The following is a 24,275-nucleotide window of genomic DNA, read 5'->3' as shown; positions in this document are numbered from 1 at the left end:
GTGGTCCAAATTATTATCGACTCCATGCTGATCAAGTCTGATTTGTGATATTTAACTGGAATCGTACCTGGTAGTAGACCAAGTCGGGGGTATCCTCAGCTACGGTCCATACGAGTTTCGCTGGTTCGCCTTTGTCGCACTCCAGTTTCAGGGTATCGAAGAATTCTTCAAAAGTTTCCATGACCGCGCTCATGTCTACCGTCTTGTGAACCCATTCGCAGTAACGACCGGCCGCCGTTGGATACGGATATCCGTCGGCGCCATATTTCACCCCTGCGTACAATCTTTGCGCCATTTGCTGCAGCTCGGTCTTCTGGCTGAATCCACCTTCTGGACTATCCGTGATGTAGAACGGATGGTACCTGTCCGAGTAAAAACCGTATTCTCGCATAATTTATGCAACCGTCTACAGGGTGACGGAAATTTCACGTGGAATTAAGTTCGAATGGAATGAGAATGAGATTCGACGGTTGTCGCCGGTGGTTCTACGTAATTATCGAGCGTCGAAGTGGCAGGGAAATCAAGGGAACAGAGTATAAGCTAGACTAATAATAGTTTGAAACTTCCAACTTGCCTAGCTGGATTAGTTTTATCGTTCCCGCCCTCCACTATGAACGTGTACGTTTTTCCTCTCTCCACCGTGATCTCTGGGATCAGCATGCTGTTGATGTACCACGCGATGCCCCAAGCAGATTCACCTGCGTGTTAATTTTCAATTACGACCATTGCGATAAAGAAAAACTTCCAAACAAAATGTTACCAGCAAAAAATAGAGAAATCAGATTAACATCATTGTCTTAACACGTCGAAGGGCATGCGCAAGACATCTTGTCGTTTGATCCTCCCTCGCTTAACTCTCTGAAGTACAGTGGTTTCACTGTGAGATCATCTATTCGAACCACATCATAGCTTCGCATCGGGGATAATTACTTCGCAACGAAACCGCCGCTCTGTTTATGCATAGTCGAGGAAATTACAAATGATTAGTTTGAAGAGGAATAATCTGTCGGATGAACAGGGAGTAATCCCTGTAACGATCTACGAACAGAAGTTTCGATCGATCGCAACTTTATTCCTCGTTACGGGAATAAAATACGATTTACGAGAGAACGTTGCTGTCCTTCGACGTGTCCAGAGAGTAACGACAGATTCGACACGTAAGAAGCGTACCGGTGATTCTCGTGTATCCTCTTTTACCACCAGCAGGCCCGATCCTAGCGCTGAACCGAGTTTCGTTTTTGATTATGGCCGCCGGCCAGGGTTTCACGTCAGACATGTCCGGTATATCGTAGAGGGAATTCTTACAATCGTGTACGTTCCTTGACGTAAAATCAATACGAATGTCTTCCGTCGTCCTATCGAAACTGTGATGGGCATTGGCTTCCGCTCTCGAATTCAGAGGCCCTATCGCAGCGATCACGCTTGTCTCTTCGTTCGGGATCATTCTGTCCTTCACCGGCTCGTTCGTTCTCAATGGCCTCGTATAAGTGACTGAAACATTTACCATCGAGTTTCGATGAGAGACGCGTGAGACGCGCGCGAGACAGCGATGGACACGAAATCATCGTGGTACAAGAATAAGCATGATCAATTATTAGAACAGAAATTGTTCGAACGAGATTTTACCTGTCGTCACTCCGTTCTTCCGTTCTCCATGGATAAGGACGGCGTCGTTCTTCCCTCCGACCCTCGCGTCCGGGCATACACCCTTCCTGCCGTCGCACTGCGCGTAGTCCGACATGTAGTAGTCCTCCGCGATGAATTTACCAGTCCTGTTGTTATAAGCGATCACTACCACGTCGCCACCGATCATCTCGGACTTTCCCTCGTTGCCGGACAAACCGAACGCGACGTACTGGTCCTCCCTGATGCGTCCCGACACTTTGATCTGGATGTCGTCCCCTATCATCTCCCATTGGACTTGTACACGACCTTGTAACATCTCCTTGCAATTGGTCAGCTCGTGTTTCGACAACGGTGGGGTCGGCGTGCTGCTGGTCTGGAAATACATCGCGAGTGCTCGTGTTTTATAGAAGCGCGCGTACACGCTTCAGCGTGGATCAATCTCTAACTCTGACACGTCGAAATTTTCGGTTCGATACGCTCTACGTTACTTACAGGATCGTACCACCAAGGCGGCTATCCCGATAAAAATACACACTTCGTTAATGAAACGGCACATTCGATCGTGAACTCGAGTAACTATTAAGGGATGAACGAATGGTACGGAATGAAATTTCGTTTGCTCGAATGGATGACACGTGCGAACGGTTACCGTGATTTTGGTCTGACCAAGGGCAGGCGGGACGTTCAGGTCCTTCGGGATCATAACGTGCCCGAAATTGTGCTTGTACTGCACGCACCATACGGCCAACCAGTCGATGTCGTACACGGTCAGGTTCTCCGGCAAGACGATCTCGATATCCTCGCCTTGGTACCCTCGCAATGGACTCAAGCTGCGAAACGAATTTTCAACGTAGCACAAGATTAGTCAAAGCGTTCCACGTTGCGCGCTTTTAAGTAGATTCAGCTACCTTTTTCTCTCGTTCGGCACTTTGGTACCAAAGGTGTTTGGCTCGACGCCGTTTCCAACGAAGAAGTAAGCGTCTGGACCGGCGCCGTCGTAGTGCAGATTCGGTATGTAAAAGGTTTTGCTATCTAGGATGGTGATGTTCCCGCTGCGGAGACCGTGCGCTAACTTCAAGAATTCCGGCAGAATCTTGGTCTTCGGCACTTTCAGATGCACCGGAATGTAAACCACGCCAAAGTTCACCTGCGACACGGTAGGCACACACGCTTGATCCTACTGGATAGGTAATCGGACTCGACTGCAGGGAATTAGACGGTGGAACGTGGAGGATTGTTCGATAGGCAACCTCGAGGAAGACGGTTCGATTACCCTCGAAGGATAGGTGGAAGATCGAGAATTCCGGGGTCGAACTGAAACCGTCTCATCAAGCTGTCTTTCAGGGACCGCATATTTACACCCTCGCCAGTCGAAAAAGTCGATCCATCATTCCTTACCCCTTGTTGAAGCTGACGTACCGATAGGGCGCTGGTTTGGGGTCGTTTATATTCTAAGTTCCGTCAAAACGTCTGAATAAGTGAGAGGCGAGGGGGATAGAAGCGGAATAACGCCGGGAATGTGAAAGAGAGACGCGCGAGCCGAGATGCGGAGGGTGAGATGAATAGTAAGGGACGGAAGAGGTCGAAAGCGGAAAAAGAAAGATCGCGGAACGAGTAGGAGCTCGTAAAATCTGAGAAACGGATTCCACCCCGTATACAGGGTGATCTACCCGCTTACCCTCCGGGGAACGTTTTACGGGAGAAAATTCAGCGCTCGCGACGATTTCTCCACTCATTCCGTAACCCAGGACAAATCTATTTCGCGTACGATACAATTTTATTCTCTCCCCCTGTCTCCCCTTGCTATTTGCTACCCCTTTCCCGTATTTACGTCCCTTTTAAGTTATTTATCAGAACGATACCACCATTGCTATTATCATTGAATACTTGTAAAACTACAGAAGTATTAATAGAGGTAACAGAAGTAGCTCGTACATACGTAGATGATGCCATCGGGCGCTACTTTTCTATTGTCTTTTTTCCATCGACTCCTCGAAAAGTGTGCCAAGAGTCGAAGGTTGAAAAGTCGGAGGATATCTTCGACGTCTTCGATATTCTGCTCAAGGCTACAGTATACGTGGCCTGATTCCGCCGTTTCGAGATGTTCTTTGGAACCAACTTCCAGACTTTTGTCTACAAAGGAATCGATACGCGCGATACCTTGAACCGAACGATATGAGTTCTCCGTATCAGGGTCGTCCGATTCGTTAAATTATTTGCTTTTCCCTTTCGCACGGTCCTTCGAATCTGGAAATTTCCAGGGTAGCCAAGCCGCTCGGCAACCTTGTCTCCTCTATTGCTCCGGGAGTTCGATCGACGACGAGAGAAGGGCGCGGAAAATTTCGAGGAACAACTCTTTGGAAATTGTCCTTTCGATGTCGACTTTGTCTCGGACGAGTCGTGCCTTGGAGAGGAAAAATTTCACGGACTTCTTTCAGAGGCGCGTTTAAAGAGCGCCACCAGAAACGTCATTACTCGGATTGCTTGTCAACGGGAGTTGAACTCGACGGGAAGGATCGATTAATAATTTTCCGTCGAGCCAGGAAGCTAGCAGCTAAGAAAACTTCTTCATTAACCGAACCAGTACGCCTCAAAGGCGACGGCCACTGAGACGGCGCAGCTTTTCAGAAATTAATCTCCCAACGACGTACACTCCTTTCGGTCATTCAACCAGCAAATTAACGCCGACCTTCATTCTTGCGCCACGTCGTGTCAAAGACGGCGAAGTGAGTGAAATTTCTGGGCGAGCCAATTAAAAACGAAGGGACAAAGTCGCGAAACCCTTCATCAATTTTTATGCGGCAGATAGTTTTAGTCGCGGAATAATGGCACGTTGCAAAAAAAAGAAAAAACAGGAAGAGTCTTGGTCCACACAATAGAGCGGCGCAGAATTGGCTTCCCTTTGAGTTCTCCCGCGTCTGCACTTCGTCGAGTACTAATTCCATCGTTAATAATAATGATTATCGGCGAGCCGACGTTTCCCCTCCCGAGGGTGAGTTCGAAATTTGCACGCGCATTAATCCCATTTCGTTTAAGGGCTCGTCAATCATATCCACCCTCGGTCGGTGACTGTGTGCGCTGTACGTGTGCATACGAACGGAGAGTCGGAACGAAAGAGAGAGGAACGTAGATGCTGGATACCAATGAACTAGGACTCGAGCTTAATGGTGTTTTGAGTGGGCACGATCTGCTCAAAATTGGTCCTCGTGCGAGTACGCCGGTCAAGAGTCCGCCCGACAGTTTCCACGTTGGATCTCGAGGCGAACGAATTAAGTGTCGATTAATTCATTATTACTCGTGGCATTCGAAAACGTCGTACAATGTTATTTGAACGCGTGAAACGCGGAGGAGATCATTTTGAAGGATGACTGAAACACGCGCCAAGTGTTTCTCCGCTGAATTTATTTTAATCACCGTCTATGCAAGTTAGAAATCAGCGGAGAAAATTAATATCGATTATGCTTGAAAATAATGCAGCTACATTGATTGAAGTTTCATTGATTCTATATAAGACTTCACTCGTGGGTGGCCTGAAATATCCTACGAAATGATCAAATTTGGCAACACCCACGCGTTTCTATGCGATATCCTCTGCTAACCCTTGACATTAAATACTCGTGCCAACGTACGAATATTTCCCGTTTGCACGTTACGATCGCCCACGCGTTATCTTCCTAGAAATACGTACAATTTGGTTCCTCTATAGATTTCCTGGTTCCGTTTAATTACAGAACTTCGTTACATATTCCAGAAAAAAATTCGTTTCATTTTTAAGCAAATCTATCTACGCAATGGAACTTTTTATCTCGCCAGAACGAACAGAAATTCTTACGAACGCGAATAAGTACTGGACGACGCTGAGACAACCTTACGAATACCAACTATTTAGACAGCGTTTTATGAATTTCGAACGGAAAGAAGACACCAGCAGTTTATAAACCGGGATACGGTGGTCGCGAGGGTTCCCCGTCAATTCGATACCTTTGATCTGGTCGTTATAGGCCGGTCCAAGCTTCGACGGGGGTTACTGCAGCCCCTAATAGACTGTTTATCTCGTAAGCCCGGATTTAGATTCGAATCGGGTTCTATTATGCCGGTCGTAAGTCTGTGTATGCGGCACGCACGCATTCGTCCGTGAATCTCTTTAAACGTAATGTTTTCCACGTGGCTTGGTATGCTACTCCGAGTATCTCGAGACAGTACGCAAACGTGAACTATAAAATTCATACATCCCAAAGTTCGACGACGCGTGCTACGTAAACCAATCCGAAAAAAATCAGTTCTTGTTATAACCTCGCCGTTGGCCAGTTCCTCTGCATTACGTAGGGAAAGAACGTGACCGCGTCTCGGTTCGGTTGATCTGGATTAAGATCCATGGCGCGCCACCCCATGGACACGACTCACGGGGGCGGTCCCCGTGGACGGGTGCGATACGGCTGATGCCGATATACTCGTTATAGCGCGGGCGGGTGCTCGAGCAGTCGATATTCAATCAAATAAATCCCCCTAACAAACTGGAGAGTCAGAGATAGCATCAAGAAACAATTTCGAGGAAAGGGAGGCTACTATGCGATCAGGGTCAGCTGAATTCAACAATTCATTACGCTCCGCGTAACTGGAAAAATACGATGTCTACGTTATTTTCTCCTCTTCGCATTACATCGAGCAAATGAAAAACGAATCACATATCGAGACAGAGTATCGTAGAAACGTAAAATATTACACTCCGCTGTCTGATTATTCTACGTTCGGCGATTATTTCGATCCCCTCGGCGATCATCCCCATACGGAACTCTAATGATCGCAAAGGAAAGGGAAGGACGGGGATGGTGATCCATCCGGATTCAACACACTCCGGACAGGTCATAGCTGTATATTATTTTAGCACCTTATCAGCCCCGTATCGTCCCCAGTCAGGCAACCGATCCCCTTCACGCTGGTCACCCCCCGTTGCGAGGCGTACGTTCTTACGGAAATTGAGACATCGAGCCTCGTTAGGCTCGATAGCAACGCCCCTTGTCCCCCTGGTTCGCCATCGGACGAGAGCAAACGCACATTGTGTTGCACTTTATTGCTGCCGCGCCACCGGCTCCAGTCTGCCGTGATTATCGTTCAACGTCGTTCCTAACGGACGATTAAATTGATAACGCAATCGGAACGTTATCTTAACGCTGCCAACCTAGACGGCCTTCCCGCGTCGATCGATACTGCAAATTTTACTTCTCCAAGACGAGGACGTAATTTGCGTAAATTTTCCATAAAAAAAAAGAGAAAAAGAAGAGAGATTGATATTGACGTTTGCATGGAGGTCAGGTGACTTGTTAGCCGATAAGAATATTCCTGGCGAAATACGACAAAGATCGTCCGATTCGAGGGCCAGCCTCGATCAGCTAAGTATTGTGCTTAACAAGGTCAAGATGTATCACGTTTTTACGAAGCTCTCATAAAATTCCGATCCCAAGTTCGAGCTATTGGGCTGAACCTCGGAAACTCGAGCCGAAGAAGGACCGCTTCCATCGAGGAGAGTCCCTGTTGGACTTTAAGTAGGTGATAAATTAAACGAGCCCTCCTCTCCTCGTAATACCTCTATATCTTAGGCGGCGGATTTAACGGGACTTCTTTTTCCAACCGAAACTTTATTCTAGCCAAGGGATAAGCTTCCGTTAAATACGTTCCGCTGGTCCAATTACACGGATTTCCCGCGTCACTTTCAACTTCTCTCTGCTCGGGCCATTTCCGAGCTACTTCGGGACTGATACTGTCTACTTAGCGATGAATGTCCCCGATCGGGGTACGCTATGTACACCATTGTAATTAATATTCACAGGCTACTTTCAAGTCTACGGTTACTTGACAAACGATGTCTCTCTATTGGCAGAAACTAGGCAGCAACTACTCTTCGAGTGTTCTCAGACTAAAGCGTGAAAACGTTAAATATTTCCGGAGCCGAAGAGGTCACCGGAAGTCGAAGGGAGCCTCCTTTAGGCGCGCAGACTAAATTCAGGGCTGACGGCACAGAGAAGGAGAGATGTTCGCTAGCGAAATCCTTGGAAATTTAATTACACCCTTGGTGCCGGAGATTATCAGAAAGTGGCGTGTCGCGCGATTTCTGAATAGGTCCGACCAATTGCCAAGGTGTACGGCTCCGTCGCCGGCGGAGCAACATCAGCAACGGAGATTCCCACCCTGCCCTGCACGGAACGACGAAACTTTCCCGGCTGCAGGAGAACCGGGTGGGCGGTCCTCTGGGATACCTGGAACTTTCGCAAGCTCCCGTCCAATCGGCGGTGTCGGTGAGCGAGGAAGATATATAGAGGGGAAGCGGATGACAGAGGGTGCGAAAGAGAGGCGAACGGCTAGAGAATCGGCTGGAGAAAGAGAGAGAGAGAGAGAGAGAGAGAGAGAAGGCGAGAAAGAGGGAAACAGACTGAGAGGGACCGCGAGAAACCGACAGGCGGAATGAAAGAGTGAAAAAGGGGTAGTGCAGAGGAACGTTGGAGAACGAGCGAAAGCGAGACAGAGACTGGCGAACCGATACACACACACACGAAAAAGATAGAGCACAAGTGAGACAGAGGGGTAGAAAGTCGAAGGGGTAGACGTGAGTTATAGGAGGAGAAAGACGAACAGAAAATTATGGACGAAAAGCTGGAAAGGAGCGGAGAAACAGAGATAGAAGGAAACGGGATCTAGAAGAACGAATCGAGGAAAGATGGCTAAAGGGAAAATGAGAAACCCGGGGGAAGAATCGGAGGAAGGAGGAAATAGAGACTAAGAGGAATACGCGAGACAGATCTGGCATACCTCCCAACGAAAAATGATAACTTTTCTCGAAGCACGTTGGTGGTCAGACGCGAGATACTAACTTCGTTCCACTTCGCCTCGTTCCCACTCATTTTGTACCCTCGCGTTTCCTCCATCCCGCTCACTTTTATTTTTCATGCACCGCTGCCGGCCAACTCGCTCCAGCTAGGTATTTCATTTCCACGTCTACTCGTGTGTACTCGACCACTTATGTGTATCCGAATGCTGGCTACGCAGGTACTGTTCGTATGTACCACGGGAAAATGTACGGTCGACCACCCCGCACCCGCGATACGCGATATACGAAGGCGGGGAGGGGGTTACTTTAGACAGCGAAAAACTCCGGGATCGCTCTGGTGTTTCGTACCCGTGTTAATTTTGCACTTACCTCTGCGCTGCTCGTTCCTTTTTTTTCTTTTTTTTTTTTTCGTTTCGCGATGCGCACGTTGCACGCTGATACGCCGTTCCATCGCGGAGACGGGGGGCGAAAAACAGGCGATGCGAATTGAAATGGATTTCGTCGCTCGACGTCGCCGTTCCGGTGAAACTTCGATGGCGTGTTTCGATTTTTTGTCGCGGCGAAGGGTAATTTTATACAGCTTTTTGGCGAGCTGCCAACGTTGCTTGCCGCATGGCGTTACGTGTATCGTGCCTTATACGCGTGACTGCAGCACCGACGTGCACCTGATGCACCGCTGTTGCCGCTTTGAAATGTGCGCGGAGCTTTGGGCTGGCTTCAAAATGGCGTCCTGTTACGGTACACACCGCCCGTCGATTCGCGGGGCGTTATGCGATTATGCGATTACGAACGCGTTTCTTTCGTGAAAGTGTGCAGCCGCATAATTGCGAGCCTTTTTCGCGTGCGCCTTTTATGGAACCCGCCTTGCCTTCTTTGGGCACCGGTAATACCGAAAAAGATCCCCCTGCTACTAAATAAGTAATTATGATTGGTTTCTCTCGATCCGGTAAAGGATTGCTCCTTAGAACTCTGAAAAGAGTCTGAAAAAGCGGGACGGAATTTATTCAACGCCTTTCATCCGCTTTGATAACGCGCGCTTTTATCAGCTTTTATCAGCCGGCATCGACGGTCCATTTTTAAAAAAAACGAGAACTGAAAAGAGTGCTCCGATAAAACGGTCGCACGTTTCATCTTCCATTTCTGTCGATAGAAAGATCCTTGTTAGCGATTTAAAATTCGAAGAACCACGGCTCCTTTCTCAGCCCCCGATCAAACGTATATCCTCGAGCCTTCCTCTTGCTCTCGAGGCCTGTGCGTGGCCATCGGCCAAGTCTCCTCAAAATGGCGGCTGGTTCAGTCGTCCGAGACGTCTCCGGGTGAAGGTTAATAACCATCGCGCGAGAAAGATCGGTGGTGCGAAGAAAAAATGAAATACGGGACAAAAGGGAAACAATAAAAGGGACGACTAAGAGAGAGAGAGAGAGAGAGAGAGAGAGAGAGAGAGAGAGAGAGAGAGAGAAACGAAGACAGTCGAATCGTGAAAAATCACCGGCAACAATGAGAGAATAAAGGAATGGGGGTCGCAGAGGAACGAGTCTGGCGGCAAGAATGAAAACGAGGAAACGCCGACGAAACTGAATAATTTTTCCGAAAAGAACTCCGTCACGGGGTAGAAAGGGGGGCGGGTGGTGGATCTCTGCAGAGATACAGCGGTACAAAAGGTGGAGGCGGAAGCGAGCGCGAGAATGGAAGGTGACAAGGACGGTTAGGGCAAGAATTTTGGAGGGAAAGAGGGAAGCGTAACGGAGACAGAGAAAGGTTAGACTTTGGGTTGGAAGGGAAGAGAGGGTGGATAGGAGGACATAGAGGGCAGAAGGGTGGGAAGATAGAGGCGAAGAGAAAGGGGAGAGCATCCTCGGCTAACAGCCGGCAGCCAGTCAGCCAGCCCCGGCCAACATCGACCCGGCGAGCTGCTCTCTGCCCATGCGCAACAATCTTACCCAGGACTAGCGATGGGCCCGATCCAATTCTCGACTTACAACTTCGCGTTACTTTTGCAAAACAATAACTGTCCGCGTTATCGTAGGATTAAGGATGGCCTGGTGAATGGGTCGGTTGCATCACTGGTAACGCTGCCACTTTAGATACCGCCGCGGCAATTAACGAGTGGCTAATGCGTCGCTAATGAAGAAAAAAAGGAAGGGAACAATCTGTAAAAAAAAAAAGTTTCGTTTGCCGCGGTTAAATGTTCGCTCGAGTTTTTCAACGACGATGGTGCTTGCACGTTATGAACTTTTACTGAAAGTTTTTTGTACGCGCGCTGATGTTTCCCTTTATTTTTTAAGCTTTTTAAATTGAGCGTTCATATTTAACGAGAACAATGTTTCCTCGAGGTGGTTTTTCCATTTTTACTCTGTTGTACAAGAGAGTATTAATGGAAATATCTGAATTATTTATTTCTGATTTACCGTTCCTTCTTCCTTGATATACATGTAATAACATACGTATGTGTAGGTATGTCGTATGCAATGATTGTGTCAGCCGTGAAATATTCGAAGACGATATTACCGATTTCCGATCGTCGATTAGCGTCGAATCGGCTGAAAACAGCGAAACGTGGAACGCCATGGAATGTTTCCCGAGGAGTCCTTCAACGTGACTGGAAAACATTTGCCGCACTGGCACAATAAATACGTACTGTCAATGCAAACGATTTATACGAGGGTTTTTTCCTCCCGTTTTTCGCCTCGATGTTTCGCACACATTTTTCCCCCCTCCCGCAAAAGACCTGCGTTAATCTGCGACAATATTTTCTCGATAAACACGCGAGGCATGTATTTATTATTTTTTTTTCCCTCACCTTCCTTACTTCGAGATTGATTCTCGCCAAACGCTTTTTACAACCACCGTACATTTTCACGCGCAAAGGTAGAAATATTCCTTCGAGGACCGATGATAGGCGACGTGGGAGAGGCACGCTCGTTAAGAATTCTATTCTGAAAACGGAACACCGTCCTCGTGTTTAGATTCCGTTTGAAACGGTTATTAATTGTCGCTCTCGCGGGTTAGGATCGTCCACTTGGTGCCACAAGCAGTCGTACTTCGTCATCCCAACCCCGAAAACTATGAGGCGTTTAATTAACTCCAGTGTTCCAGTGGAAAGAGACGGAGAATTCAGATGCAAATGCCGTGACACGCCCACAGGACGACCCTTCCTTCTTCCGGTGAAAACACAACCATCGCCGAAAACCGGTGGTTGGTGCGATACCCTACCACCCGATAGAATTTAAACGCGCCACCGTGATATAATTTATCGTTAAGGGGATCGAATTGAGACGTACCAGAATCAATCGCGAAACATCGGAATACTATTTCACCATTCCCCTCGTTCTATCTTAATGACAGAAGAAAAGAAACGCATAACTTGCGTTCTCGAATAAATTATAAATTAATTGTACCGCGTGTACCAGACATCAGCAATAACGTACGCGAGACGCTTCATAACAAAATTCTAATTACGCGAATGTCTACCGTCACTTTCTGTGACTGTGCACGCGGCAATATCTAGAAAGGCACGAGGGAAGATTAAATTCGCATAGCACGAATCGCGCTCACAATACGGTCTAGGATGTGCTAGATTCGCGGATAAAATTATTCGATACTTTTTTTTCATTTCCGTGCCGATTTTTTTCCTCGCATCCGGTACGTCTCGCATGGTCGCGCATATCGAAGTAGTTAGCGCCGGTCATTGATCAGACGAGAAGTGGAATAACCTACGATACGTATCGTATAGATTGCCATTCCTGCGATACTTCGATCTAAACCGGAACCAAACTGAACCAGTCAACTGGACGTCACAGGAATCCATTCTTCGTTCATTCTGGGAAAGAATGAGAATCTTTTACCATACGTTTGGCTTCCTTCGCCGTTGCTCGTCGACAGTGATCAAACAGAGCTTCCCAAGGGTCAGCAAAGGAATACAGTATCGAAAGGCTAGCTACGAGGGAGAAAGAAAGGGGCAGGAACGAGATGAAAGACCGATCAACGGCTTGAACGTTTTGGATTCCCCGAGGAAGCCCCGCGGATAAGATCCGTAGAGCCAGAGGCTTCCCCCGATAGCGCGCAAAAGTGGCGAGACCGTTTTGGACGTTGGTCCAGGCGAGGGGAGACGGATGCTGGGGAAAAAAATTACTAAATCCTATCTGAATCAGCGGCCCATTGAACGGCGGTTTGATATCGAGCAAGGATATCTCTCCGAGTCCTTTTGAAAAGGAACCTAAGCGCCGTTCTGGTGGCGCGGGACAAGGACATCGGACGGAGGGGGTGGAAGTGGAAAAGCGGAACTAGAAGAAGGCTTACTCCGACAATACATCCTTCGACGTAACGCGAGGGTGTGCTGACTGACAGACAGCTCCTGTCTACCAGATACCCAAGCAAAACCAACGTCTACCCCTGTGTAGCGTGTGTATCGGGCGCCCACCCCTTCAGAGATCGGTGGTACACCCCACTAGCCGTCTCGAGTCTTCTGTGAATCACGAATAGACGGTGGAGGCTCCGTATCGGAGGGAAACAAGGACGCTTTTGGGGATCGTTGAGATTTTTTCGTCGTATCAAGACCAATAGAGCGCGTACCAGTCTTGCAGGCGCCAGTTTCGTTCAGTTCATATAAATTACTCTTTCTCGATCGCATCACCATTGAAAACGTTGCGCAACATTGTTTAACGTAGACAAAGTCGAATAAAAGATTGTTCTCCGGGAATCGTTACTTCCATCCTGGCAAGCGGACGACTTAAAAAGCTACCCCAGCTAATCATTTACAGGGAACCACCGTTCCTCGAAACGCAACGAGTGCCCTTTTCTATATTCCTATCGCGAGAATCGCGATCGTACATTCATCGCGTGTCCCCTCTCGGTCTGGCATCCACTCACGTTCCCTGATCGGTGCACTCAACGCGAGCGAGAGGGATCGATTTATACGAAAAGGCTCGACGATCACTTACCGGGCGGATCGTAACGGGACACCCTGTAGAACGGAGCAGAGGCGGTGGTGGACAGCGCGTTTTGCGGTGACAGAGCGTGTCTGATGGAGGGTTGTCACGGTATGGGAGCACCCCTCAGACTTCGATATTAAAGCCCTCCTAATATAAGAGCAAAAGCTCTGCTCAACTCCCATCCGCCCCTCCAACCTCCCCATTCTCTCTATCTCTCTCTCTTTCGCCGTCGATATGCCCGTTTCAAACCTTTTCCCTTTCCCTCGGAAATTTCCCGGCAAGCGATACTGACTTTTGTGCGCGACCGACCGGACGACTCTGGATTTGTGGGTAAGCGAGTGGGCGTGCAAGAGGGTGGACCGTGAAAGGGATGGACAGATTTATTAAGCCCCGTGGATATTCTTTTCGCGTCGAGTAAAATGTGTGGCAGAGAGTTCCCACGAATCCAGGGAAATTAAAGTTACCGGTTCCCATTAATGAACCAGCTAAGTGAAATACGACTACGTTTGAAGCGTACGATTACGACAAATGATACGATTAACGCGTACGACGATATATACGTATATCGTCGAGCAACCACTCGGTTAACGATCTGAAACCGGTCGAAAGAGATGGAGGACGGAAGAGACTCGGGGGATGGTAGGAGAAACGACTTAAACGCACGGTTAGATGAGTGCGCACGTGACTACTTCTCTTTGTGTACACGTGTGCGTGTGAAAACGCGCGCACGCCCCCGATCTCGGCTTCCGTATCCATCTCACACGCACCATTGACCACGAATGCACGGCCGCGATAGGGTGGCCCGTGGACCTCCTCAAAAATCAAGTTATCTCCATTCTCCGCGCATCGTGGGGTTTCGAATAAAACGTCGCGTCACGGGGTGGTCCCCGCCGGCGCGGCCAAGCAGCCGAGTATGTCGCGGAAATTTATTGGAAATGCCGCGCGCGAGATTACACGGGATTGTCGTTTTATCATCGGATTCGCCGAGACAACGGAATTTATACGCGGCAAGGAAAACGTCGCGGTGGCGAGGTTTACGATTTTCCAGCGAGTATTCAGCGTTAAAAAGGAGCCGATGCTCGTGCGCGCCGTTACACATCGTAAATAGAGGAAGCGAGGAAAGGGAGATCGAAACATTCGTGTTCACTCACGGTAAATCGACGGCACCAAACGCTCAGCCATTTGATGTCTCGTATCCGTATTCCGTCAGGCAGCTTCAGGATGATGTCCGTATTGTTGTAAGTTTTAAGCACCTTCGGCTCCCTGCGCAGACAGAACGGGACAAGAAGAAAACAAAAAGAGGCTTCGAGGCTCCAGCCTGTTCCATTGTGCCCCGCGTAACTACTCTAATAATACCGGTGTTTCCCGCTGGCCAGTTTTCCACCCGGCGTCGATCGCGCATCGATTGCATCGGCCGTCGCGTCGACGATTTCGGCAAACAACCGTATCGATCCTGTTCGAGCGCGGCGAAGTCGAGAGGCACGGTCGTACAGGAACAAATACTTCTAATACCATCGTCCTCTAATAATCTCCGTTCAATTGGATCCGTCGTAACGGGACGACATCATTATTGTACGCGAGGATCCCTCCCTCCTTTTCTCCGCTCGCGACTCGAAAGACCCGCAAACTGCGGCCAGAGGGTTGGCAAGGTAGCACGAGCCGGTCTCAGACGGTGTTTACGACTTTTTTTTCCACTGAATCTGAACGGACGGGTGGCGCGGAGACAAGACTCGAAACGTAATAAAGTGCTCGCGCGGACCAAATCCGAACGAGATCGCCGTATAATTCCCGTTTTATTAACTGCACCCCCGCGATCCGTCCGCCCTGCCTTCCGTCTGTTTTCATCCCTGGCACGCTACCCTCTACCCTCCTCCCCGGCTACACCCCCTTCGACGCGCACAACAAGCTCTTTGAGTTTCATTTCATCCCTTGGTTACGATATGCTGTTTGCGTCCAACGGCAACCCCCGTTACACTTTTCTTTCTTTCCCTTCCTTTTCGACGTTTCTGTCGCCCGTCAACCCTGACCGCATACGTTCCGCGGCCCTGTCGCGTTTCTTTCTTTTTTATTTATATATTCTTGCTCACTCGTGCGAGAACGCGAACAACGGTTCGCTTCTTTGGTAAACAGAGAAAGAAAGAAAGAGAAACTGAAGGTTCCCTGATGCGTGACAACGAACGACACGTTACACCTCGAGATAGGGGATGACGGTTCTTACCTGCCCTTCTCCACTTCCGGATACGGGACGATGTAACCCTGTGGACTGGGCGAGGTGCTGTTCCCCACCCAGAAGAACGCGTCCGGTCCGGTACCATCGTAGCAGAAGCCTTTTATGAATATCGTGAAATCGTCCACGGCGTACACGTCCCCTTTAATCCCGTGCGCGTACATCTCTAGAGGTCCGATTAATTTCCCGTAGTAGTTGGGTCTGTTGTTTGCCTGACCTGTAACAGTAAAACGTGTCGTTTCATCAACGAACAATTCCCTTGGTCCGTCTACGGCGTTTCAATCGAAAAATCGTCCGTAGATCGGGGGTAAATTGTCAGCGTAGCATTTGGGCACAGAGGCGAAGCGGAGCCTAAACGAGCGAGACCACGAAAAGACGCGGCGGCGGTCGGGACTTCATTTGAGGCGTGCTCGAACGCTCGCGGCCTGCTGCAAGGGGGAGACACGGTTTCACCCTCGTGATATAGGTTGGACGCATCGCCGCCCCGATACAAAAGCGGCGGCGGACCGGTCGGCTGTGCCGCGATTTGCATGAATTTCATTTCATTTGCTCGACAGGCCCTATAAAGTTAGAGGAGCGGATAGATCGGAAGTGTTGGGGGGGATGGTAGGCAGCAATAAAGATCGCCGTTGCCGTTTCTCCCGTGGATAGAACCGATCCAGACGCGGGAGCCGATTGCCTCGAAACGGCTTCCCGTCTCGAGATTAGCGGTTGCGTTTAACAGTCCGTAGCTTCGAATCGGATTCCGCGAGATTGCTCGCGATGGATAGGATTTATTGCTGCTTTTACTAGCGAGCGTCGGAAGACCGTGGAATCCGCGATCGGTTGCTGAGAATAGCGGGATTCAATTTGTTTAGAGCGACCCTGATCGTTCCATGGATCTCGTGCGGTATCCATGTTCGACGATACGTTTTAGAGAGCAACGAATAGCATCGCGAGCGCACGGTTCATTCCAAGTCTGGTGTAAGGGATGCAATTATAATATTTTAAGATATTTTGTTGCCCAAACAAATGCGCGATATCTCATGTACAGGTTTCGGTCGTTGATATTTTCCCGGCGGACAAAACCGATGCTCTGCAAATCTTCTTATTCCGCGCGCATCGAATACATGAATTTCCGCTCGAATCTCGTCGCAATCGGCTTAATGGTTCGATCGGAATTTTGGATTTAGGACATACGCAGACACCCACTCGCGTGCGTACGTGTGGGTATATTTTTAACAACCCGATAAATCCTACCTGTCCGCGTGTCGTGCGTGTACGCGTGCCAAAAAGTAACAAACAAATTGGTATTTTTAAACAACCAAATATGATCTTGAAAAATGGCATCGATTATTCTATAAACCGCCCCCGTCGGGCTTTATCTATTGTCGTTACGATTCAATCCGCCGCGCGTAATCGCCGCAACAATTCGACGCCAACGCGTCTAATATCCATGTATCAACGTTTCTAATATCCGGAATGGAAGTTCCGATGAATTAAATATTGAACGTCGACCAACGCAATAACGCGTTTCGCGATCCGATTAGACAACAGATCGATACCTCCGTCAAAATGTATTCTCATCGACTCGTTCGATCCCGACCGAGAACGTGCAACGACGCGCGCCGCATGCATACGCGTAATCCTCCATCGCGACGCGATCAAGCTCCGTCTCCAATTAATTTCCATTCAATGTCCGACTTGGTCCTCCGATTTTTGCTCGAACGCGAAACACCAACCACCACCACCGCTGCCAGCGGATAATTAACACGTCGCTGGCGTTCAACCGAAACGCAGACTCGAGGCTTTTAGTCCACCCTCCGTCCCAATTCACCCCGTTCGTTCTCGCGGTTGTATTGGTGAACGACGAGGCATCGGTCGTCCGCGTTTCTCGAGTCGTCCTCCTCTCCTCGTCGTCGTAGTTGCCGTCGTCGACACGGTCCCCCTACACCTCGACGGTATATCAGGATATTACGGTGATGCGACAATGAACGCAGCGATCGCTATCTGGCCTGCATTGGGGGGATGTCGCCCCTCTGCGTGTACGCAGCAGCGCGTACGAAATCGTGCATGGAACGGCTTGAACGTGAGAGAGCGGCAAAAGTGGAAAAGTACGCGGGAGTGCGAACGGGGCGAGGAATGGAAAGGACGAAAGCGCGATGGAGGATAAGGGTGGGACGCAGACGGGGGTCGCGTGGTAGCGACTTGGGACCGGGGTAAGGGAAACGAGACAGAGAGAGAGAGAACGGGGTATCTAGTAGTAAACAGCAGCGCACACTGGTACACAGGTTGATGGTGAGAGCCAGGGTATGTACGTGCCTACCCGCTGCCACCTAAACTACCCCCGACTGGTGCTTAAACTGCCTCCCCTTTTATTATGGCCCGCGACGGTTATTGGATTGTGCCGTGCTATTTGTTGGCTGCCACGCTAATGGATCCATAATCGCCGGGACGAATTAACGCAACGCGACGACGCCGCGTCGACGACCGGATGCTACTTTAAATAAGGCTGGCTGGGGCGAGCGTCTTCGTGTTCGCTGACTCGGCCGATCGAGTACTCGGTTCAACGTGCCACGGCGCTATAAATCGCGCGCGGTTCACCGGGTACGATACTTTCCGAGTTAATCATAAAATGATACACGGACGGTACGTGCCTTCCTCGACATCGATACGCCGTCGGACGAGTCGTGTATCGTTTGTACCCGCGGATGCTCGATCGTAGATCGTGACTGGCATCTTAGCGCGCGGGTCCGCGTCCACACGTACATACATCCCGAGAGGTTCGTCTGAAAGCAGGATATGATCCCAGAGTGGTGAAGGGAGTTCGGTCAACATTTGAGTCGAGCAAACATCGGCCACCAGCGCTTCTTCCTTTCGTCCTTCCCTACCCTGCTGCGCCCTGGCCCACCGCCTCGCGTCCTATCCGTGTCCGTCGACGAGACTCTGAATCGCGCATAGGTCCTTCGAATAGGTCCCTCTTCCCCGGCACACGTCGGCCTCATAGCCCTGATATACGGCGGGCCACTGCTGGGGAATACCTTAGCCCCCGGGCGACATCGCACAAAGCATATTGCATGTGCTCCAAATACACAATTGCACCCGGCTTGGGAGCGTCAGGGTTCGTTACCTTCTGGCGCCGATGGTCTTTGCTCTTTCGATCGGATTCAACGGATCCACCGCCTACGGGCACACGTTTAATGAGGATAGTCGTAAAAAATTCACTCGTTATCTTGCCCTGTCGTGCCGCGACGTGCCGCAGCCAGCAATGAAATTGACGATTTCTTTGCCGTACTGACGTGGAATCCAGAGTGGACCTCGAATGAAATATCGCTGTTCTACTATTATTTATTAATAGAAGTATAACAGCGACGTTTCATCGATGGAAATTTTTATCAATATTTGAGAGGGTAACTTGAGCTACTTTTTATGTTCCAACTTCCAGTTAATTAAAAGCAAGCGTTTTTTCGTCATTGTGAGAACTCGACGGTTCCTATGGCTTCGATTGCCGTTACTTGCCTTCGGGCAGACATTTAACGGAAAAAGTCTTGAGAAATTCCCTTGTTACCAGTCTCTTATGGAAGCCATGTCGCGGCTTTCGGTGGCCCGTGTTCTTCGCCCAGCTACGGCTCGAAACGGTGTCTTCGTCCTCGTTCGCTCGCAGCGACGAATTTATTCAAAATGGCACGTTACACGATACCGATTGAGAAATCGCGTTTCACCGTGGCTACGGTTTCATAATGAAGTAATCGGTGTCCAATAATTCCTTTTGTGAGGAAACAAAACATATCTGTTCCCGCGAGGTATGTAGGTAACCTAATTGGATAATCAATTAGCAACCGATGGTTCTTTGTTCCGTCATGTAAAATGAACACGCTTCTGGTATCGTAAACCGATCCCGCCTCGTTTTTCCCATACCACGGGTTTACAAACGCACGGTATAGAATAGAAACCGGATACGAAAGGTGCATCGTGCCATTCAAGATTCAAGGATAACGAATCGATCCATCCAGCGTTCTAATCGACGATCGTGCCTTTATACCGTCGCGATACCACTGACATCATTCGCCTACTCGTTAATCTTTTTCTACGCTGCGTTAAGTGTCTCTTGTTAACACTTCCGTTCGCTGCGCAACGACCGGCACGGATTCTAATTTCGCCTCTCAATCGTCGTTCGTTTGCGTTAAAAATAAGAACGCCGATTTTGCAATCGCTGGATGGATGTCTCGTGGGACCAATTTAACTCGATGATACAACACCGACCAATCAGATCACAGAATACGAATACGATCCGATTTTACACGCGATCCAACCGGTCGTTTCCTACTGGATCGCTGCATGATCGAGTGGGCCTACAAACGGGTGCAACTTTCACTTTAGTATGAACGAACGAACTTGTTCGACGGCGAATGGGACACCGTGAGATTGTGCAAACGACCGCGTGAACAGGTACGACTCACTGGTCTCGAACGAGACGACATCGATCGATAGATCGATCGTACGCGCGTCAAAGATTCTTCGAGAGTAATTTTCGTGGGAGGAGTACGTGGCAATTAATTGTAAAGTCCAAGCAAGTCTTTCCAATGGTATAAACGCGCCGTGTACCACTGGTCCCCGACAAAGGAGCTATTCGTCGGAAGAAAAATCCAACAAAGGAACAAGCGGAAGGTTGAATCGTCGGAAGCAACGATCCTGATGACAAAGTGTACTCTTGGTCCAATGTGGATGCTTCCGTTTAATGAAAACGAAGGAACGATTTTATCGGGCACGCGTTAGGGCAGAAATGGCTGGTGCAAGTTTTCGAGGAAGCTCGATGGTTCCATTGTCCTCGAGAGGAGAAAGTGGCACGATGGAAGAAGGTTGAGGCAATGCGAGAGATAGAGAGAGAGAGAGAGAGAAAAGATGGCTGGAGGAGCCGGTGACTTAAGACGTTAACGAGACTAACCGGATTCATCGCCAGGCAGAGGGCTGGATCACGGCGAGAAGGGTGAAGAAAGGAGAGAGTGCAGGGCGGCACTGATTTTAATCAAGATATGGCCTGGCAGCAGCCAACGGCGGATCAAGTGAGCCAGGGGCTTATCGATTTTCTAAGTGCTCCCGAGCGAGAGAGCGCGTCGGCTGCGACACACTCGGTTGCGAATTTGAAAGTAACGAAACTGGAGAACCCCGAAGCCGTTTGCTGGAGCGTATTCGAGAGGCGAAACAGCCAGACACGGGCCAGAGACGTTTTCTAAGAGGAATATTCCATTTCACGGCTGCGCCCGGCTGTTTGTCGTTCGATTAGTCGGATGCGAGTTCGCGATGATCTGCCCTGCTCGCTCGCCAGGCAAGTTTACCTCCTTGACGTTCTTTAAACTATCCAAATATCCTGTTGTACGCCCGTATAAATATTCATAGCGTCGCTCGGTATCTTATAAGCCGGCTTACCTTGGATTTTAAGTTCCCAGTGATACGATTAAAAAAGGAGATCGAACCGTGGAATCGACGTTAAAACAGAGACAGAGAAAGGGATTTGACCCGCTTTCTGGTTGGAGAGGGAAAAATCGCCGGAACGAGTGTACTCGTTTAAATAAAGCCACGCACATGTACACGTTTATGTAACAGTCTGTTAACGTTCCGAACGATCCGCTTTTGTGTAATCAAAACGTTAAGAATCGTCGTCGTTTCCAACTGAATGTTTATCCCCGCTCATTTTTCAGGCGCTTTTTTTCCAAGCTTAGTTCCTCCGCTCGTGACCATTTCACACAGCGACGGTACGTTTGGGCGAGCGGCAACATTTCCCTGGAAGGGCGCGCTCCTCTAATCCGTGGGATTCATCCGAATAATTGTCGTAGACAAGGCAATCTCTTAATTGATCGAGCCAGACAGCCTCTGTCCGTCTCCCAAGAAGAATACGAATGATATATTTTTTCTTTTTCGTCGTTTGCCCGTTAAGAGATTAAAGCGCCAAGGGGTCGGTCGGTTCGCTTTAGAGCCATTATACTCTTGGGAGAGGGGATGGATGTACGGGTGGATGCGAACAGGAGAAGGAAAACGGAGAAGACAAAGGGACAGGTGAACGAAGACGAACTCGTCGCAGAGGTTCGTCGCGAGAAGACAGATCGAGCGAGGCGAGAAAAGGAGAACCATCGAGGAATGAATGGAATCAGGGGTGAACATAAACAAGGGTAGAAAAAGCGAACGAAGAGGAGGTTAGGTTGTCGGATGATCTAAGCGGTGAAAGAAAAAGGCATGCGTGGAGAGATCTCGGTATCGATAGAATGAAGAGACACGAGAAAGGAAAAGATCGAAATTATGGGACAGGGAGGCGAAAAGGGATGAAAAAGAAGAAGCGAGAGGTGAGAGAGAGAGCGTGCGAAGGGAGAGGGTATGCTGAGCTTGCAGAAAGGGTGCCTGGTGATGCGTACCATAGCTACCTCGACAAATGCATTAAGACCACCCTTCCACCCCCTCTTGGCAATATCGAACTGACTGTGCGACTCGTTCCGTAGTCAGGATACCTCGATGCCTCGATTTCTGGCTTGTCGTTTACTCGGACGAGTCCCCAAGTGTAGTAGCCACCACGATATTGCGTGGTCTTGCATTAAAGCGTCAAGTAGGGCTACCGATCGATTACATCTTGAGGGACCTTGTATATTATATAATTACCCCAGGCGTTTCCAAAAAAATTATGCGTGATTTATAATGTGACTACGTCCGAATATTCTAGCAGAAATAGCGGAACACCTTGGCAGAGGGTTAACTTCTCACCGAAAGGAAATAGGATTCCAAGGAAATAAAAGATTCGTGCCGAGAAGACGGTCTCCAGGGCTCAAGGTGCTCGACAAATACGAGCAGTGTACGAAATAAAGACGCGGCTTAAGGAACCCTCGCAAATAAAGTATTTTCTTGCCTCCTTTGCGCGGACAATTTGTTTCGTTTGTTTTTGCTCTCCCGTATTTCTATTTCGCTCGTTCTGTTTGCACTTCTGTTTCGATAAATGGAGTTTGCCGCTGGTTACGATTATTTACGCGGAGTAATAATGGAATGCTATCTCCGATCGAGCGACTGCTAATTAAAACCCGGCTTAGGGTAGCGGGTAGACAGCTCGGAAGGGAGCATTATCTTTCGGATGTTATCGCGGATGGTCTTTTAAGCGACTTCATAGGGGATACGCCAAAGGGTGGGCAGGTACCGTCGGTGATCGTTCCATTTACGCGCACGCAGGTGGTCGTAACGCGTATAGCACTTAAAAAGAAAGTATCGTAAGATTTTTGGAGACGAACAAAACGAACTCTGAATCGCCTGCGACGTCGTATATCAGAGTTTCGTGACTTGTACATTCGGGATGCGTGACGCTGTCTAATACGAGCACGTGACAAATGTTCCAGATCCGACACCATTATCGCCGAGAAGCAATGGTGACCGTGTCATCGGCCAGAACACGATTCACGGTCGACTCCCTCCGTTTCGAAGCCACGGTTCCCACGAAATTCGCGTTACGACATAGGGCAGCTTGAAACGGGACGCGGATACATACATATAGGTATATTACATGCACGCGTAGCTAGCACCTCATTCCAATCGATATGCGACGACACCCCCATGGGGAGACATTCATATCGCAGTGGAACTCAAACACGTACCACAGAGACACGCCACTGTAATATCGTCTCCCCTTCGGCCGACCTGATCACTGCTGGCATCGATATCGGAATATTTGGATGCCAACTTCGACCGCCCCTTATTTGTACGCGCGTGTGCCTCACCTGTATGAATCGACTGTACTCGTTACCTCTACCAATTATTACCTACCATTTATCAAAATGTAACGGTGCGATCCTGATTTCAGTTTTCTGCGCGCATTCGAAACGAAAGTAAAGGGGCGCGAAGCGTATTCAGAGGTGAATCCGGTCTACGATGTCGACTTATTGAGTTGCAGGCGCAGGAAACAAGGCACGATTGCAACAATGAGAAACGCGCGAGCGCGGTCGATAATGACTCCGTGTCAGAGCACGTGTTACCCGTTCATCTAATAACACATTATGCAACCCGAAGACGTGCAAATTACATATACCCAGCGCCAATAAGGTCCACAAAGTAAAGCCAATCGAATCTACGTAGTCGTCGCGTAGTTAACGTGTTATGTCTGTTCGCGTACCCACGATCTGCGCACGAGAAAGACAGTAGCAGTTCAACTGAACGTAACAGGTTACAAATGCTTAAGGGAAAGGTTTTAACTTAAAGTAGATATTATAAATATCGCGCACTCGACTTCGTTATCGAGATGGACGCGTGAATCCGGCAGAAGGAAGGCGAAGATAAGACGTCGATTCGAGTGGCTCCACCGGACAACATCTTCCTCTTCGTGGCGACCTTGGCCCGATATCAATCGATACTGTCCCCGCGAAATTGGAATTGATGACCGATAACAGGAACGGGTGACACGAGCGACGAAAGATGCGGATAATACGGGACAATAGGCGCGGGCGTGCGATCCGTCCTGGCTCGATCGTAGATTTCTACGGGCAATACCGTTCCATTAGTTAAATTGTTTCCCTGATACGCCCGCCGCTCTTTGACTCCGGGCTTTCATTTCGCTTTGCCACCGGGTAGGCGCGGGCTACGATGCAATTCCAGGTTATCCTCTCCCCGGAGGAGCCGATAAGAAAATAGCATGAAAGAAGAAAGGGGATCCCTCGGGGAGACG

The 24,275-nt window shown here is 49.1% G+C and overlaps 1 protein-coding gene across 9 annotated transcripts in view; it reads right to left on the bottom strand.

The window, feature by feature from the left end:
• The window catches only part of LOC143423390 (protein Skeletor, isoforms B/C), a 49,030-nt gene that overhangs the window by 2,005 nt on the left and 22,750 nt on the right, over positions 1 to 24,275 (bottom strand). For 8 of the 9 annotated variants that reach the window (XM_076894689.1, XM_076894681.1, XM_076894687.1 and 5 more), the window contains exons 3-11: positions 15,599 to 15,824; positions 14,532 to 14,643; positions 2,535 to 2,773; positions 2,276 to 2,456; positions 2,119 to 2,139; positions 1,627 to 1,999; positions 1,171 to 1,491; positions 575 to 698; positions 68 to 362 (exon numbers count right to left, since the gene is read on the bottom strand). In XM_076894689.1, coding sequence (XP_076750804.1) covers positions 68 to 362; positions 575 to 698; positions 1,171 to 1,491; positions 1,627 to 1,999; positions 2,119 to 2,139; positions 2,276 to 2,456; positions 2,535 to 2,773; positions 14,532 to 14,643; positions 15,599 to 15,824 — 1,892 coding nt within the window. The remainder of the gene's footprint in view (positions 1 to 67; positions 363 to 574; positions 699 to 1,170; positions 1,492 to 1,626; positions 2,000 to 2,118; positions 2,140 to 2,275; positions 2,457 to 2,534; positions 2,774 to 14,531; positions 14,644 to 15,598; positions 15,825 to 24,275) is intronic. The other variant, XM_076894690.1, reaches the window with a different exon arrangement.

This window comes from Xylocopa sonorina, chromosome 5, assembly GCF_050948175.1.
Source record: "Xylocopa sonorina isolate GNS202 chromosome 5, iyXylSono1_principal, whole genome shotgun sequence".
Classification (NCBI taxonomy): domain Eukaryota; kingdom Metazoa; phylum Arthropoda; class Insecta; order Hymenoptera; family Apidae; genus Xylocopa; species Xylocopa sonorina.
The sequence above is the reverse complement of the archived record's forward strand: the minus strand, read 5'-3'. Positions and strand labels throughout refer to the sequence as shown.